The sequence below is a fragment of the Agelaius tricolor genome, unplaced genomic scaffold (assembly GCF_023055355.1).
Source record: "Agelaius tricolor isolate 1412-34295 unplaced genomic scaffold, bAgeTri1.0.p SCAF_1, whole genome shotgun sequence".
NCBI classification, from domain to species: domain Eukaryota; kingdom Metazoa; phylum Chordata; class Aves; order Passeriformes; family Icteridae; genus Agelaius; species Agelaius tricolor.
In genome coordinates, this window is record NW_027269261.1 from 94,723,333 (window position 1) to 94,737,556 (window position 14,224).

General features: G+C 37.1%; 1 protein-coding gene across 5 annotated transcripts in view; it reads right to left on the reverse strand.

The window, feature by feature from the left end:
- Nucleotides 1–14,224, reverse strand: part of MEI4 (meiotic double-stranded break formation protein 4) — a 132,801-nt gene that overhangs the window by 95,418 nt on the left and 23,159 nt on the right. For 3 of the 5 annotated variants that reach the window (XM_071444405.1, XM_071444387.1, XM_071444396.1), the window contains 2 exons: nucleotides 2,363–2,661; nucleotides 971–1,020 (listed from right to left, as the gene is read on the reverse strand). In XM_071444405.1, coding sequence (XP_071300506.1) covers nucleotides 971–1,020; nucleotides 2,363–2,610 — 298 coding nt within the window. In that variant the 5' untranslated portion in view covers nucleotides 2,611–2,661. Of the gene's footprint in view, nucleotides 1–807; nucleotides 1,095–2,362; nucleotides 2,662–14,224 lie in introns of those variants that run through there. The other 2 variants (XM_071444413.1, XM_071444424.1) reach the window with 2 other exon arrangements.

Consider the following 14,224-nt stretch of genomic DNA (forward strand, 5'->3'; position numbering starts at 1 on the left):
GTTAGGTGCTACCTGGAGGTGAACAAATTAAAATGTAGGAGTAATGACCATGTCAGACTTTTGAGTCTAATTCTTGCCTTGAGCTGACATGTAAGCAATAATTATACTCTCTGCTGAGCTGCTCTATGGACACGAGTAATTATAGTCCTCGATACACAAAAACGTGTATCTCATTATAATGAAGCACAGAACTAAACAAAAATAAATGGACTAGAACTAAATGTTCAGAATGCCATTTGTATGCTTAGCTTTAGACAGCCACCCTAGGTTTTACATTCAAAGGAAATTTGCATGTGGAATTCTGGTCTTATAAGTGGAGCTTGTGTGAAGAGTATTTGTTTGAGATATTTGTTCAATACCTGAAAAGAAAATGGTTATTCAGCTGAAATATTTCATTTGGTAGTAATCAAAGGGAAAATTTTGCAGAGATACCCTGCTTGTAAAGTTAAAATACAATTCTCCGCTCACGTTTCTGTGGTAACTAGCTTAGTAACACTAAATAATTTAGTATTCCAGTCCCATTTCATTAAAACCCTAGAGTACTTACAAAGAATAAGTATAAAAGTATGAAATTCATGTGACTAATTGTAGCCAGTTACTCTTAAGAGTCAATGCAGATCTAGGGAGTAACTCAATTTGTCTTAGAATTGGGATGTCCTACTGTGGATATGTGTATTTAATCAAAAGAATCTAGCCTAGAAACATACAGAGTTTAGACTTAGAAATCTGATCTCCTTGTGTTCAGATTTCATTAAAGTAAACCTGCTACCAAACTTTCTAGGTATCCACAAAATGTATGAATCTTACCATGCAAAAAGCTGCAGTGGAAGCCCATTCTGGCCATCCAACTTCCAAGACCAATTTGGTGATTGGTCACTTACATCCAGTCTGATTCTTCTACTTTGGTAGGGAAATTGACCACATGGCTACAGAAATTCATGTCATTCCCAGCACTTCACTGTTTCCTTACCTGAAAGAGCATGGTACTGAAACATGTTTGTGGTGGAAATCCTGGTTCCACTGAAAGATAAAAGGGAAGATTTCTTTGACTTCAGAAATGCCAACATTTCACCCAAGGACAAAGATGGTTGTGCCATATCACCCCAGATGTTCACAGGAAATGAAGATAATTCCTCAAACTTCAGAAGAAAATCAAACACCCCCCCCTTGTCTGGCAGGCTCCTCACTGCATGTTCTATCAAGGCACCTGCAGGCAACTCTGCAGTAGGGAACAGGTTGTCTTGTGCTTGAAAGGTGAACAAAAAAACGAATGCTGGAGTTCAGCAATGACTCACATCTGGCAGTGCATTTTCCTAGCACTTCTGAGTGGCACTGCCTTGCTCTGCTCCACAGAAACATTTTAAATGATGTGGGAGATATTTTATGTGGAAAAACAAAGCGTGCTGTATGGGACTCAAAGGGATCTTGTTATTATTTCATCCCTTATTCAAATTACTCTTTAGATCAAGATTGTATTAATGCTCATAATTAATTTGGCCTTAAACAATGCATTTAATCCAAGTATCTCACAACACTTCTTGAGCATTCTCTAATTAAGCTAGTCACAATCTCTCAGTAAGGTACTCAAGGAATCTGTGTGACTCGTTTTAGCTGGTGCCAAGAAGCAGTCACCTCTGGGGTCAAGTAAGGCACAGCAGCATGTTCAATAATGCATAGCAGCATTGTGCCACACTTTGGGAGGGAAGGGAGAAGTAGAATCCCTAATTGGAACTGCAGGGATTTTAAGGAAGGAAAATGTATTTATCTGTAATTTCAGATTTAAAGGTGCTAACTTGTTCTTTCCTCTGAAGATTGTCAAAGGCCCTTTCATGTCCAGTTGGCTTTTTTAGTTCACAAGTCTGAGAGGAATGCCTTACCATATCATGGTTTCATGACCTATTATACTTTGAAATTCTGTATCTACACATAGCATTTACTTCCCAAAGTAAATAGCCAGGGTGATTATTTCATCAAAGCTGTAAGCAATTTCCAGTATTTAACATTTCTCCCTAAAAGGCTTATTTCAAGCAGTTTTATTTTCCCCACCATACAGAAAAAAAATTGAAGCATTGGGAAAATAAATGATCTTCCTCTACATACTGAGAAAGTCAGTGATTAAAAGGTCATCAAATCTTGTTTTCCAACCTTATATTAGTTTGCTAAGCTCTCACTCATTGTTCTTTCTGCCTGTTAAATCATCCCTAGCTTCAGTCTGTATGACACTCTATTTTTGATACCCTTAATTAAAATACAGCTTGAACACAGAGTCTATATTATTCTGTCTAACAGGAGAGTTTTCACATATCCATTCTCATTTATTCCTCAACAAAAACAAGTTTTAAAACATCAAAAAACTACTAACCCCACTGATGCAGAAGCTCCCCCAGTATCTTTTGAACAGCTGCTCCTCAAAGCAGGAACACCCCTTTTGTGCTGCTGGGGCTTCATCCTCATGGAGAAATGCACCAGGCACAAGTCACCCAGGCTCTTCGGGGCTCCACAGGCTGAGGCAGATGGGACACAAGCTTCAAGTGTCATTGGGGGACAAATGACTTCACCGGCAATTTCTGTGAACAGGATTGTCACTGGTAACAGCTCCGAACTTTTCATGGGTTCTTGCAGCCAGACCGGGCTGTAGTGATCTCTCCTGTGACCTCCTCTCTAGCATGCAAAACAACACGTTATCACAAAGGAATTTCTACATAGGATAAAAACCTGTAATTAATTTAGATCCTGAGAGAAAAAGGATCTACTGTGTCTATAGGTGAAGTATTGTAATGGAAAATGATGCCACTGAATAGCAGAGGCTTTACTGTCTCAGTTATAAGAAAACATGTCCCACGTTTCTTGCTGAGACAGGGGAGGAGCCTGAAAAACGTAGATACTTTTAACAGGGCCCATAAAAGCCAAGAGGGCCAGAAAACTCACCTTTTTCCATCCTGCTCCTAGTGTAGCAGGAAAATTATATAAACCTTGATTGTCATGTGCACACCTTTTTTTAGTTCTCTGTAACGTAACTTGTTATGATGAAAATGGATAAGGAATGTGTTAAGGATTTCTGCTTATTATTGAATTTTGAGAAAGCAAAGCCACTCCTGTAGCACATGAGCAATACACATATTAAAATACATAGAAAACAATGTAAAAACATCTATAAACCCAGTGTTTTTACTGTGAAGAAATTATATAATCTGCAGTGATTTATACTATCCGCCATTTTATGAAAACTGTGAGAACAGATGCACGTTATTATTGTCAAGGGAGCAGACAGCCAACATGACCATTCCCAAGATGAAAACACATTTGTGAAAGACACTTTAAGTAGAGCTCCTATAAGGATTAAAATTCCACTTTCTGAATGATTTAGTTACTTGTCAAATCTTGATGCTTCCAAATTTCTTGTGCCGTTCTCTTATGAAAGAAACATTCCAGGAAAAAAGAAAATCCATCAATGTTAATTTTTCCAGTTTTCTGATCATAGAATTATCACAATAATGAAATAATGTTATTCCTGAAGGTAAAAAAAAACAGTTTCACATTTCACCAGAACATCTGTCAAAGTTTTAATAGCTTTTGTGGTGTTCTTTAAACAACTTTACTCACTTTGAATAGTAATAAGAGAAATTAGGCTTTTCATTTCAGGAAAAATTCTTTAAAACAGAATTTATATTCTCATTCTGATTACACAAAGAAGTCCACATCTCCCTCACAGTAGATAATAAGTTCCAGATGACTGTATGAATCATGTTCACTGTGATGTGCATCATTAACAGCTGTAGCTGCATGGTCACGATAGCTGCACTTATATTTTCTTTGTAGAAAGATCCATGCGCTTTCTCCTCAAGAGAGAAGATGAAGTAATTTCTAGAGTCAGATACTAATTGCTGAAAAATACATTGCAGACCAAGGAAACATAGGGGAGTGGCGAAGTTAACTACAAGGAATTAAAAGAGAAGTTAAGACTGACCTCTTCATAGGGATGAGGAATGTGGGCTCCTAGGTGATATACCTCACTCCAAGGGAGATACCCAATTACACATCTTCTCTAAGTCAGGAAAAATTACTTCAAATTGGAAATTCCTCGGTATTATTTGCTGACACTAAAGGGAGTGAAAGGTAACTAACTCACTCCTTGATAGCTAACTGTATCAAAATTTTGGTGATATTTCTATTCTAAGTGCCTACAATTATCATCAAATACTAGTTTTAAACTGTTTATGATAACCATTCCTAAAATCAACTGGAAGCCTAGGAAAGTGCCAGGTTTACATGCCTAAGAGTGATGCTAGGGCAGTGACATTAGCAGTGCTAAGTGTGCAACAGAGTGTCATAAACTCTTATTTCCTGTTTAATTTTTCAAACAATATTGCATTTAAGTGAATAAGTGAACGTTTTCTTTGAATATCTATATAACTGTACTTGCTGCTGTATGTAAAGTGGGTGAAATTCAAAGAAAACATGGTAGATAGAAAAACCCACATTACTATAACCAAAACACAATGACCAGATGTCTTGGCTTGGCACAGATTTGTAAATACTTTGCAATACGCAGAGCATAAGAGACCATTGATCTTATTTGCAAAAACTTATACAAAGAAGCTGAAGTATTATTTAGAGCCAGATTTAAGTTTTAAATGTTTGTGTGATAATGCAAAACTCTGGCTAAAGCCACCAGTTGTTGTTAGGAATGTTAAACAACAGTATTGCTGCATGTCAATGCTCTGTTAGGATTTAGAGGCACTTAGAAGGAAAAGTGTAGGCAGCCAGCTGCACTGATAAAAAGTGACTGAAATCTGCTCTTAAGGGTATTGGCACATCACAGCTGGCAGAACAGCAGAAATACCTAAATTAAAAGTTAATTTGGGTATCTCCACGTTTTGCAGCAGTCTGGCATGTTCTACGTTACCTTTGGTGAGCCTGCACAGATGTTACCAAGGGGAAAGCAAGCCAGTTCTCATAAGTTTACAGCATATGTTTTGCTGCTCTGCTCAGATCTGCTTGGCTTTACTAGCCAAATTCAAAATGCATAAAATGGCAGTGATTTTTCTCTAGTTGTAACCATTTATTCTATGGGAAAATTGGATCACTGATAACAAAGGGAAAAAACAGGCAGTGGGGAAATGTAAACAACAGAAAAGCAGTGGGGATTCTCCTAGAAAAATGTTCAAGACAGTTATTTGCTCTGAAACAATAAAGGGTATCTCAAATGCGGAACAGTTCAATATCCTACCCTAATCATACTTAACCTGCTATACAGATTAAGACCATTATAAATAAATTCAGTCCCCACCCCCATACAGAGTTAATCAAATATAGAATCAAGACAGACGGAACCTCAAGCACAGAAGGAAACATCTCATTTCTCAGTCATACTCAGTCATCCAGGAGAACAGATGGCCCTTAATAGCATGCCCTGAAACGTCTAATTACATGAGAAACTTTGTATAGTTTTTCTGGACTTTTAATTGGTCCCCCAACTGTGTGTGGAGACAGCCAAATGTTTTAATAGATTAAATACTAAATATCAAGATCGACTGTGTTACAGCATGTACAAGACCTGGCTGATTTACTCTAAAGGTGGATGTAAAAATATGGCAATGCATGGAAGGAGTCAGCCCTGCAAATCCAGACTGTCAGGCAGACAAGCTCTACTAATTTTTTTGGAAGTCTTCCTCATGACATGTTGTGTGCCTTGACATCTCACAATATAGGAACAACAAGGTGTGCATGATAACAGATTTAGGGTCACTAAGAATTTAGCCTACATAAATGACATGAACGGAGCAATGGTCGGTAACTATAGCAACCAATAAAACCCTAACAGGAGAGGGGAATGGACATTACACATCAGCATGCCAAGCTGAAATGTAATACTATAACATCAAGATTCACAATATATTGGAAAGATTTAATCTACTGAAAAATATTTTTCAAAAAGTTTCAATTAAAAGAATTAGTGCATATTTAATGATGGAAATGCAATTAAGTTCCTAAACAGTAGTAAAACCAAAGCATAATCAAGTTCATAAGTGTTGTTAATGAACAACAGACACAGAAACTAAGCATTAGGTGAAGCACAAAAAAAGCAGCACCAAATGCATTTTTTGGTGTGTGCTGAACTCAGAACCTTATCTAGAGGTATAGGAGCTATACCTCTATTGCCCAAACCCTTGCCCCAAACCCTAAATTTCCTTCTAATAATAAAGGCCATAGGAGAGCACAGGAGTTCTGCTTAGTTGGTTGATCATATAATTTAATCCAGGTTGTGATTGTGCTGTTTAACCACATTAAATTTTGTACTGCAACTAGAAAAGCTGTTCTAAAATGTTGTTGCTCTGATGCTTAGAAACCTTCTTTTCAGGATAAACTTATAAATAGCCAGTTTATACCATTTTTTTCTTGTGCCAGCAGTGGCTATTAGTTCCTTTTGAAAGATGGAACCACTGAATGGTTTGTGTTGGAAAGGAGCTTTAAGGGTCATCTAGTCCAACTCCCCTGCCTTGGGCAGGGATGTCTTTTACAACATCTGCATCCAACTTGGCCTTGAACACTTCCACAGATGGCACCTCCACAACTTTTCTGGGCAACCTGTGCCAGTGCCTCCCCACCCTGGCAGTAAAGACCATCTTCCCTAACACCTAACCTAAATCTCTCCTCTTCTAGTTTAAACCCATCCCCTCTTGTCCTGTTCCTACTGACTCTGGTAAAAAGTCTCTCTCTTCTTTCTTATAACCCACCCCTCTAAGTATTGAAAGGCTGGAATAAGCTTTTCCTAGAGCTTTCTTTTTCCAGGCTGAACAACCCCAGCTTTTTCAGCCTGTCTTCATAGGAGAGGTACTCCAAGCCTCTGATCATGTGTAAACTTTCATCCCTCTAAGCATCTTAGATGCCTTTCTCTGCTTTTCAACATGCTTAATTCTCTTGTGTGAGCAACTGTAAATGTACACTATATTCCAGGTAAACTCCTGCTAGAATACTGTTTATTTCTATTTTTATATATTTATTTTCTATTTCTACATTTCTATTCATGAGAAGGTGTTTTCACATGGCTGCATCACATCAGGCTATCACAGGGTCTCTACTATATATCTTTTTTTTCTTTTTTTTTTGTATTGTTTCAAAAAGTGACTTGATTTGGTGCAGAAACTGTAGACACTACTCCTTAATTTTTGGCCTTGTGTTTTATGCCACTGAATGTTGTCCCATTTCTGTTTACTCAATCATCAGCTCAACTCATCAGGGTGCAGAAACCTCTATCCCATCTAAGGTTGGCATTCCATTGTCTTTTATTCCTGTACATGTGGCTATGTTGTAATAACTGAGCTTTATCATTATTATTTATACATGTCCTCCAGCATACATCTGGAAAAATTGTAATCACAGTGATAAGAATTTACTGGAAATATAGAGATGTCTGTTCACCTGCTGTGCAGTATTTCAGAGAGTGCCTCAGTGAAATCTCTTTTGCAAGCTTTCCACAATACAACTGACCAAAATCCCTCTTGTTTTCATCCATATAATCTTTATTTCACTGTTGGTTATTACCACAATGATTCTCAGTCCCACACTTTAATCTTGTCTTTCCTGGAGAGTACAAACCTATTACCCAATAATGACTGTATTTTCATTATGCTTCTGGTTGTTGTACAGGAAAGAATCAGTTGATTAAAAAAGATCCAGACTGATCAGCAGTATTTTATGCATATTTCTAAGAATACAGGAGTATACAAGAAATGAATGACAATGTATAATCATGGCCATGAGGTCTGAAAGCAAATCCTGTTCTGCTCAGGTCCCAAGTGTTGCAGATGTGAAATAACTATGTAGGAGGTCTAACATCTAAAGGATACTGCTTTCCCTTTTGGTTTGTGCAGTTAGTCACTATGACACACCTTATCACCTGTCTTTGCTGTCTCCTTTTCTCTGTTCACAGGTAAATCTGGTTGAATCAGATGTATGTTTACAGTGGTCCATAAAGATCCTTTTTTTCCTCTGAAGGAATGCAAAAATCTTATGGACCAAGAAAATTTACAGTGGCCTTCATCCCTCCCTGGGTAGAACAGCAGATGTTCTCTGGACCATCTGTGGTGGTTTGTGCCAGAGGTTCCTAAAGCTCACTTCCCAAATACAATGTCTCTCCATAAAGTCTCCCCTCCTTGCCCTCCATGCAAATCCTAGTTGCTACCTGCATATTGCCAAAAAGGCTGCATTTCAGGCTCTCCCCTCTCATGCCCATTTCAGGGTGACTTCTACCATGAAAGGGTTAGGTTGCAGTTGCTGAGGTTGTCAGATGGGATGGTCAGACCCCACTGCCCTGTCCTCCCTGAGGATTTTGTCCAGCTGCAGTTCTGTAAGGCTTTCCCAGGTGCTCAGTAGACAAGATGGTTCTATACCATGAAACATACCCATCCCACCCATATGCATATATTTTCTTTTGAACTCCTAAGAATTGCCCCTTCTCACAGTTGGATATTAGAAGTAGTGCCAAAGTCTTTATTTGCTGCTATCAGAAGGTCTGGAAGTTCAAGAACTTCTAATACTATAGTTCCTGAAGCACAGAGATTTATGCCCAGCAGTTAGCATTTTTGTGTCCCCACACCTTTCACTGGCATACAGACAACCTGCTCATGGTGCAGAGGCTGCTGTAGCATTTACCCCTTTGCGTAATGATTTCCAGATGCTGGAAAAGTTTCCTTGTATTTCAAAAATTCTACAAAAAAGTACAAGAAAGATAGCCTCATTTAAAAGTGTAAAGAGCTAAAAAGTAACTTCTCTACTCTTTAAACATCTTGACAACTGCATTGCTAGAGGCAGAGCTGTACTGGAAGTCTTCCAGGGTGGAGAAATAGGATAAGAAACAGGATAAGAGAAACGGCATTAAAGAACCACAAAACCCCATATCACCCACAGGATGCTGGCTCTGAAAAATGTCCAAAGAAAAGTTTGCTGAAGTAATGACATGGGGAGGTATACGAAAGTCAAGCTTGGGGGAAAGAAAAACCAGGGTCTACAATTCTGTGAACTTCAAAATACTTAGTTGTATTGTCCAGGTTTTCCTGTTCTTATGCTGAAGGAAGAGTCAGACCATGAGAATTCGAACAAGAAAATTTTGAAGCAGTCAGAAAAGGCCATGAGAAAGCAAATTATAGATAAGAAATGAAGAAAGTTATTTGGAAACACTCTTTTGCAAGATAATGGACCAGTTAAATAACCTTCTGGATGGAATCACCCAACTCAAACAGGGAAGTGAAACACAAAGTCCTGTAATTGAATACAGACCTTACTGATAAGTCTTCAGCACACAGGACTCCAAGTTCATTAAAAAAAAAAAAAAAAAAAAAAGAGAAAGCACATCCTAGGAAGATCTGCATGTGTGATTACTGTTAAACCAATCAAGGAGATGAATAAATCAAGTGAAGATTAGGTACATTAAAATCCTTACCATTAGATCAGGTAAAGAACATAACATAAAACCAACCAAACCAAACTTGTTTGCAAGAAAACAGATCTATTTCTTTCAAATAAGAAATATGAAGAAAATCTTCATGTAAAACTGTGAAAATAGTTGTAAACTAGCAATACATAGTATAGCTCTGCAGTTTTATTTTGCATTTAAATTAGATGTATCCAGAAGTTAGGAGTTGCAATCAAAACAGAATAAGGGGTCTGGGTAGTGTGACAGTTTGCTATTTTCTATCTAGTTGTATATTTGCTTCACTGTTTTTTAGTTTTCATTCTGTATGTCACCAATTTTTGCCTTCTTCAAAATAAAAAATCGGTAGATGGAGGAAGAAGATTTGTTTACTGGGAGCTTATTACAGGGCAGCTGTTAAACTGATAAGGGTTTTGGAGACCATCAAAAAACTAATCTAGATTAACGCACAAGGTCACATAGTCAAATTAAGCTTTGTTTCCTGTGGATTTCACTGATTACCTCTGGGGTTTCAAATTAGACTACTAGACAAGTAATCCAGTTCCTTCAAGCCTGTCACATTGCAGATAGATATTATTTAAATTGAAGTGCCTGTCCACTTAAAGGCACTTTATGCATTAGAATAGTTGCCAGACCAGCACATTCTGAAAAATACTATTTCTTCTCCGTAGACATAATGAAAATTTTTCAGTCTGAGACCTTGTTAACAGAGGTTCCAAGAAAATAGTTTTATATTCAATAAATTGGAGTCTTTCATGACTTGGTATCGTGAAAGCAAAAGATAACATCAAAAGTCTAAAGTCAAATTGTCAATGCATTGAAACAAAATATTATAGACAAATATTTTAAAATTATTTGTTTGCCTTTCCTCAGAATTAAGCACAGTTATTGCAGGCAACATAGTATGCACAAAACTTTATACACAAATAATAATTTCATTATATAGTGGTTATAGGTTATAGACACTTAGAACAAAACATGCTAAAAATACTATGACTACTTGACATAATATCAGTGTAAAAATGCATTATTTAATAGTTTTCAGAATATTCAGAATGGTACTCATGGAATAGTTATTAAATCCTCTGCTAATAATTCATAATAGGTTTAGGATGGATATATATAGGTATGTCTGTCTGTGTACACACACAAAGTTATAAAAGTTATGATTCTCTGTCTGTGGTGCATGAGGAAATAGGATGTTCTCACTTACCTTTCCTGTATGTTCTTCATTTTAAAAAATAAAATGAAGGGAAGGGAAGGGAAGGGAAGGGAAGGGAAGGGAAGGGAAGGGAAGGGAAAAGAATGGATAATAAAAATATTCTCATGTACTTTAGGTTAGGAACCTGTTAACATCCCAGCCATATCTCCTTTAAGTATTTGACCCTACCTAAAACTGGAGAAACATGAATTACAAATCATCCCAACTGCCTGGCCAAAATAAGTTTGACCTTTAGCTCACTTTGAATCAATTCAGACTACATAATCAGGATCTCAACCTCCAAATAAATAAACAAGTAACAAAATGTGATGACCCACAATTATCTGTGCCTTTCCCACAGTACCAAAGAGCCTTTCTGGATGACCCTGCCCAGTTCTCAAGAATTCATATTTGTGGTACTTGTGGAGTAAGTAGAAACAGCCACACAAACCTAGTGGGGAAGAGAGGAAATGCTGTGAAGGAGGAGATAAGGTGGGAGAACTCCAACAGAGAAGCAGGGGGTTGGAGTCCAAAACCAGCAGTTTTTCCAGAAATTGAAGTAGATCTCTGGTTTTAGAAGGCTACTGAAACTAATAGTGTCGATTTTGAAATGCATGGACTTAATAAGTTATCTAATAACATTCCCATGTTTGTAACAAAATACTTTACAAATTCAATAATTACATATCGACTTTATTGGGAGTTTTTCAAAACTAAAACCCAATGAAATGACAAATTCAAACCCAAAAGCAGATGTTGAAATGTTTCAGCTTACCACTGGGTGATTAAATAATTAATATGGGGCTGCATTACACAAGACTGAGACAGTTAAGTGTCACTTTAAAATCTTACTATTACAGTTGAGATAAAGTAGAGTGGAGGCACAAAGACCAGCTCTTCAGGAGTCAGTGCAGCAGCTCAAAATCCACAGTAAATTAGAGGAAGATGAAACTAAAGGCTTCACTTAAACTCATAGTGAACCCACTACATGAAAATGTCAAGAAGTGTTGTTTAGCTTGGAATGACGATACAAAAAGAATGGGAAGCTGTGTAAAAAAAGTGTCAATGTTTCTTCTGCCTAACAGCACAAATTTTGAAACCCTGGCATTTTCACAGGATGTAAGTACTAATTTGCAGTCAATTATGATAAATTCAAATGCTGCACACTGTTAAGCAAAGGATGTGTGTGCAGTGGAGTGAGAGGAGAGGCAGGTGAATCTCTGAGATGTATGTCTCTGAGATCCTGGCCTTATGGTGGAGACCTGAAGACCAAAAAGCTCTTTCATCTCAAAGCCAGATTTTATTAAAACATAAACTAAAATAAGAAGCCTTTGAAAGAGAGAATACTAAGCATAACTAAATAAGGCAGAACAGAAATAAAATTGTGTATAAGCAAATCTGTTCCATCTATCATATCCTCACAGGCAAATTCTTGCTTCTCTGCTTGGCTGCTGCGATCCCAGTATGGTTTGAGTTACAGCCAACTCATTCTCATCCCTAAAGTGTTTCTGTCTGCCACAGCAGGGCTTGGGCTATGGGTGACCCAGGTCTCTCTACTCATCCCATTACTATCTCTGTGGGCTACAGTTCCTCCCTTTTTGCCATGGCTCTGTCACCCAGAGACACTTTTTTTCTTGCCCTGGGGCCAGTGACCATCTCCCAAGCCTCTGGGGGGACAACTTGAGTCCACCAGTCAGTTGAAAGGCACATCACATTACAGGCTATCTGAGAATAAGCTGTCCAGAATGTGTCCCACAATCTGTTTGTATTTAGTTTTAGAACCTGGTATTTGGACCACAGAACTATACTGCTTGGCAAGATGACAGCTTTCTGATTTAATGAGTAGAAAAGTATCATTCTTTGACTATAAGAGAGAAATTTTGTTTCCTCTTTGTGACTCCATCGCCAATATGAATTAGTTTTTAGTGCATCCATGTGTTTTTTCCTCTAAGAAGCTCTTCAGATAAAGTCTTTTAGAAATCTGAAGACTTTATTTAAGCTGTGTTTAATATTTAACAGCTTTTACATAAGCACAATACATTTTGACTTTTTGGTGGGTATTACTTTTATAGCAAAAAATTAAGGGAAAGTTTTAAGAGCTTTCCACTCTGAAGGGGAAACAGTTTTATTTTTTTTTCAAATCAGCACAAATAAAATTGCCTGAACCAAGAAAAATAATGTAGATGTATCTGATGTTCATACTGGCAGCTTGGAGGTGATGAGAGCATTGATGAGTGGCAACATTCTGTTCATGGGAGGAGGCCTCAACTAAAGACTCAGAGACAGAGAGGCCTCCTTGCAGTAATGACTTGCAACACCTAGGAAGATATCTTGGATCAAAAACATCTAGGTTCAGTTCAGGCTACTTAACCAGGAATAGTCAATTACAATAAGAGCTGCACTTTTTTTTCCTGAAGAAACTGGTTACATATGTTAAAAATATTTTCTTTCTATTGTAGATTAACTCAGCAATTATTTGTAACTCCTATTCAGATCACAGACTAGAGCCAGTACTATTGTGTACAGACAATAGTACTGGCTCTAGTCTTCTTAGTGAAACATTCTACATGCAGTATGTTTAAATTAAAAAAAATAAAGTTTGTGTGACATTATTCACATAAGTAAATTTAAATATCTGAGTTGAAAATAGAGTCCCAAACTGGGAACACATTTGTGCAGTCACCAAAATTATTTTCAAAATCTAGTGTTCATTCACACAGTTTTCCATTATAAAGGAGAATTATGGTATTTTCTGTATTGGAACAAGATCACTTACTTTTGCCAACTGATGATGAGAATTGCATATCTAAAATCAGGAATGTGATAGATGGAGAAAGTCTCATTAATATTTTGCTTAATGAATGGACAAACCTTTTGTGTTTTCTGAGAATATCTCTGGAATTTCTCAGAGGATGCAGCACTAGTTGAATAAGGTACCAGAATTACTTTTAAATAGATTATGAAAAAAGACATTAGTGTATGAAAATGGCCATGAATTGTAACAATTTGGTTATTTCACTGCTTTGTGGAGTCATTCAAAAAGAAAATATTGTGTACCAAGTCTAAGTAATTAAAAGGTATAAAAAATGGACATATGGTGATAAAATCCCATAATAAATATAAACAAGAGTCCCAGGAAACAAATACTGGAAAAAAAAAATGAAAAAGAGCTATATGTGCAGCCATCTGGTTAAAAGAATTAGTCATGTTTAGAATAAATGCAGTATCATGATCAGCTTGAGCAAACAGCTAACCTGTGCTCCAGGCAAGCACGTTGTGATTGAGTAAAATGGCACATGGACATAGATTAGAGAAGTTCCACTTTTGTTGCACCTAATTCTGTCAAGAAATCCATTATGACAATAGAATTGATAATTAAGTAGCAGTTTTAGCTCAGTAAAAGTCATATTCTTTACTAGATTTTTTTCTAGTGTCGTTCCACCGTGCAAATCTGGTTTTCTCTGTTAGAATGAAAAATGAAAGTTGATTTAAATTGTCTTTCTATATACACAAAGAAAATCTACACATTGTAATGGAAAGGATTTCAATAATAAAAGAGGGAAATGAAGCCACACATTTTAAAAATGTCT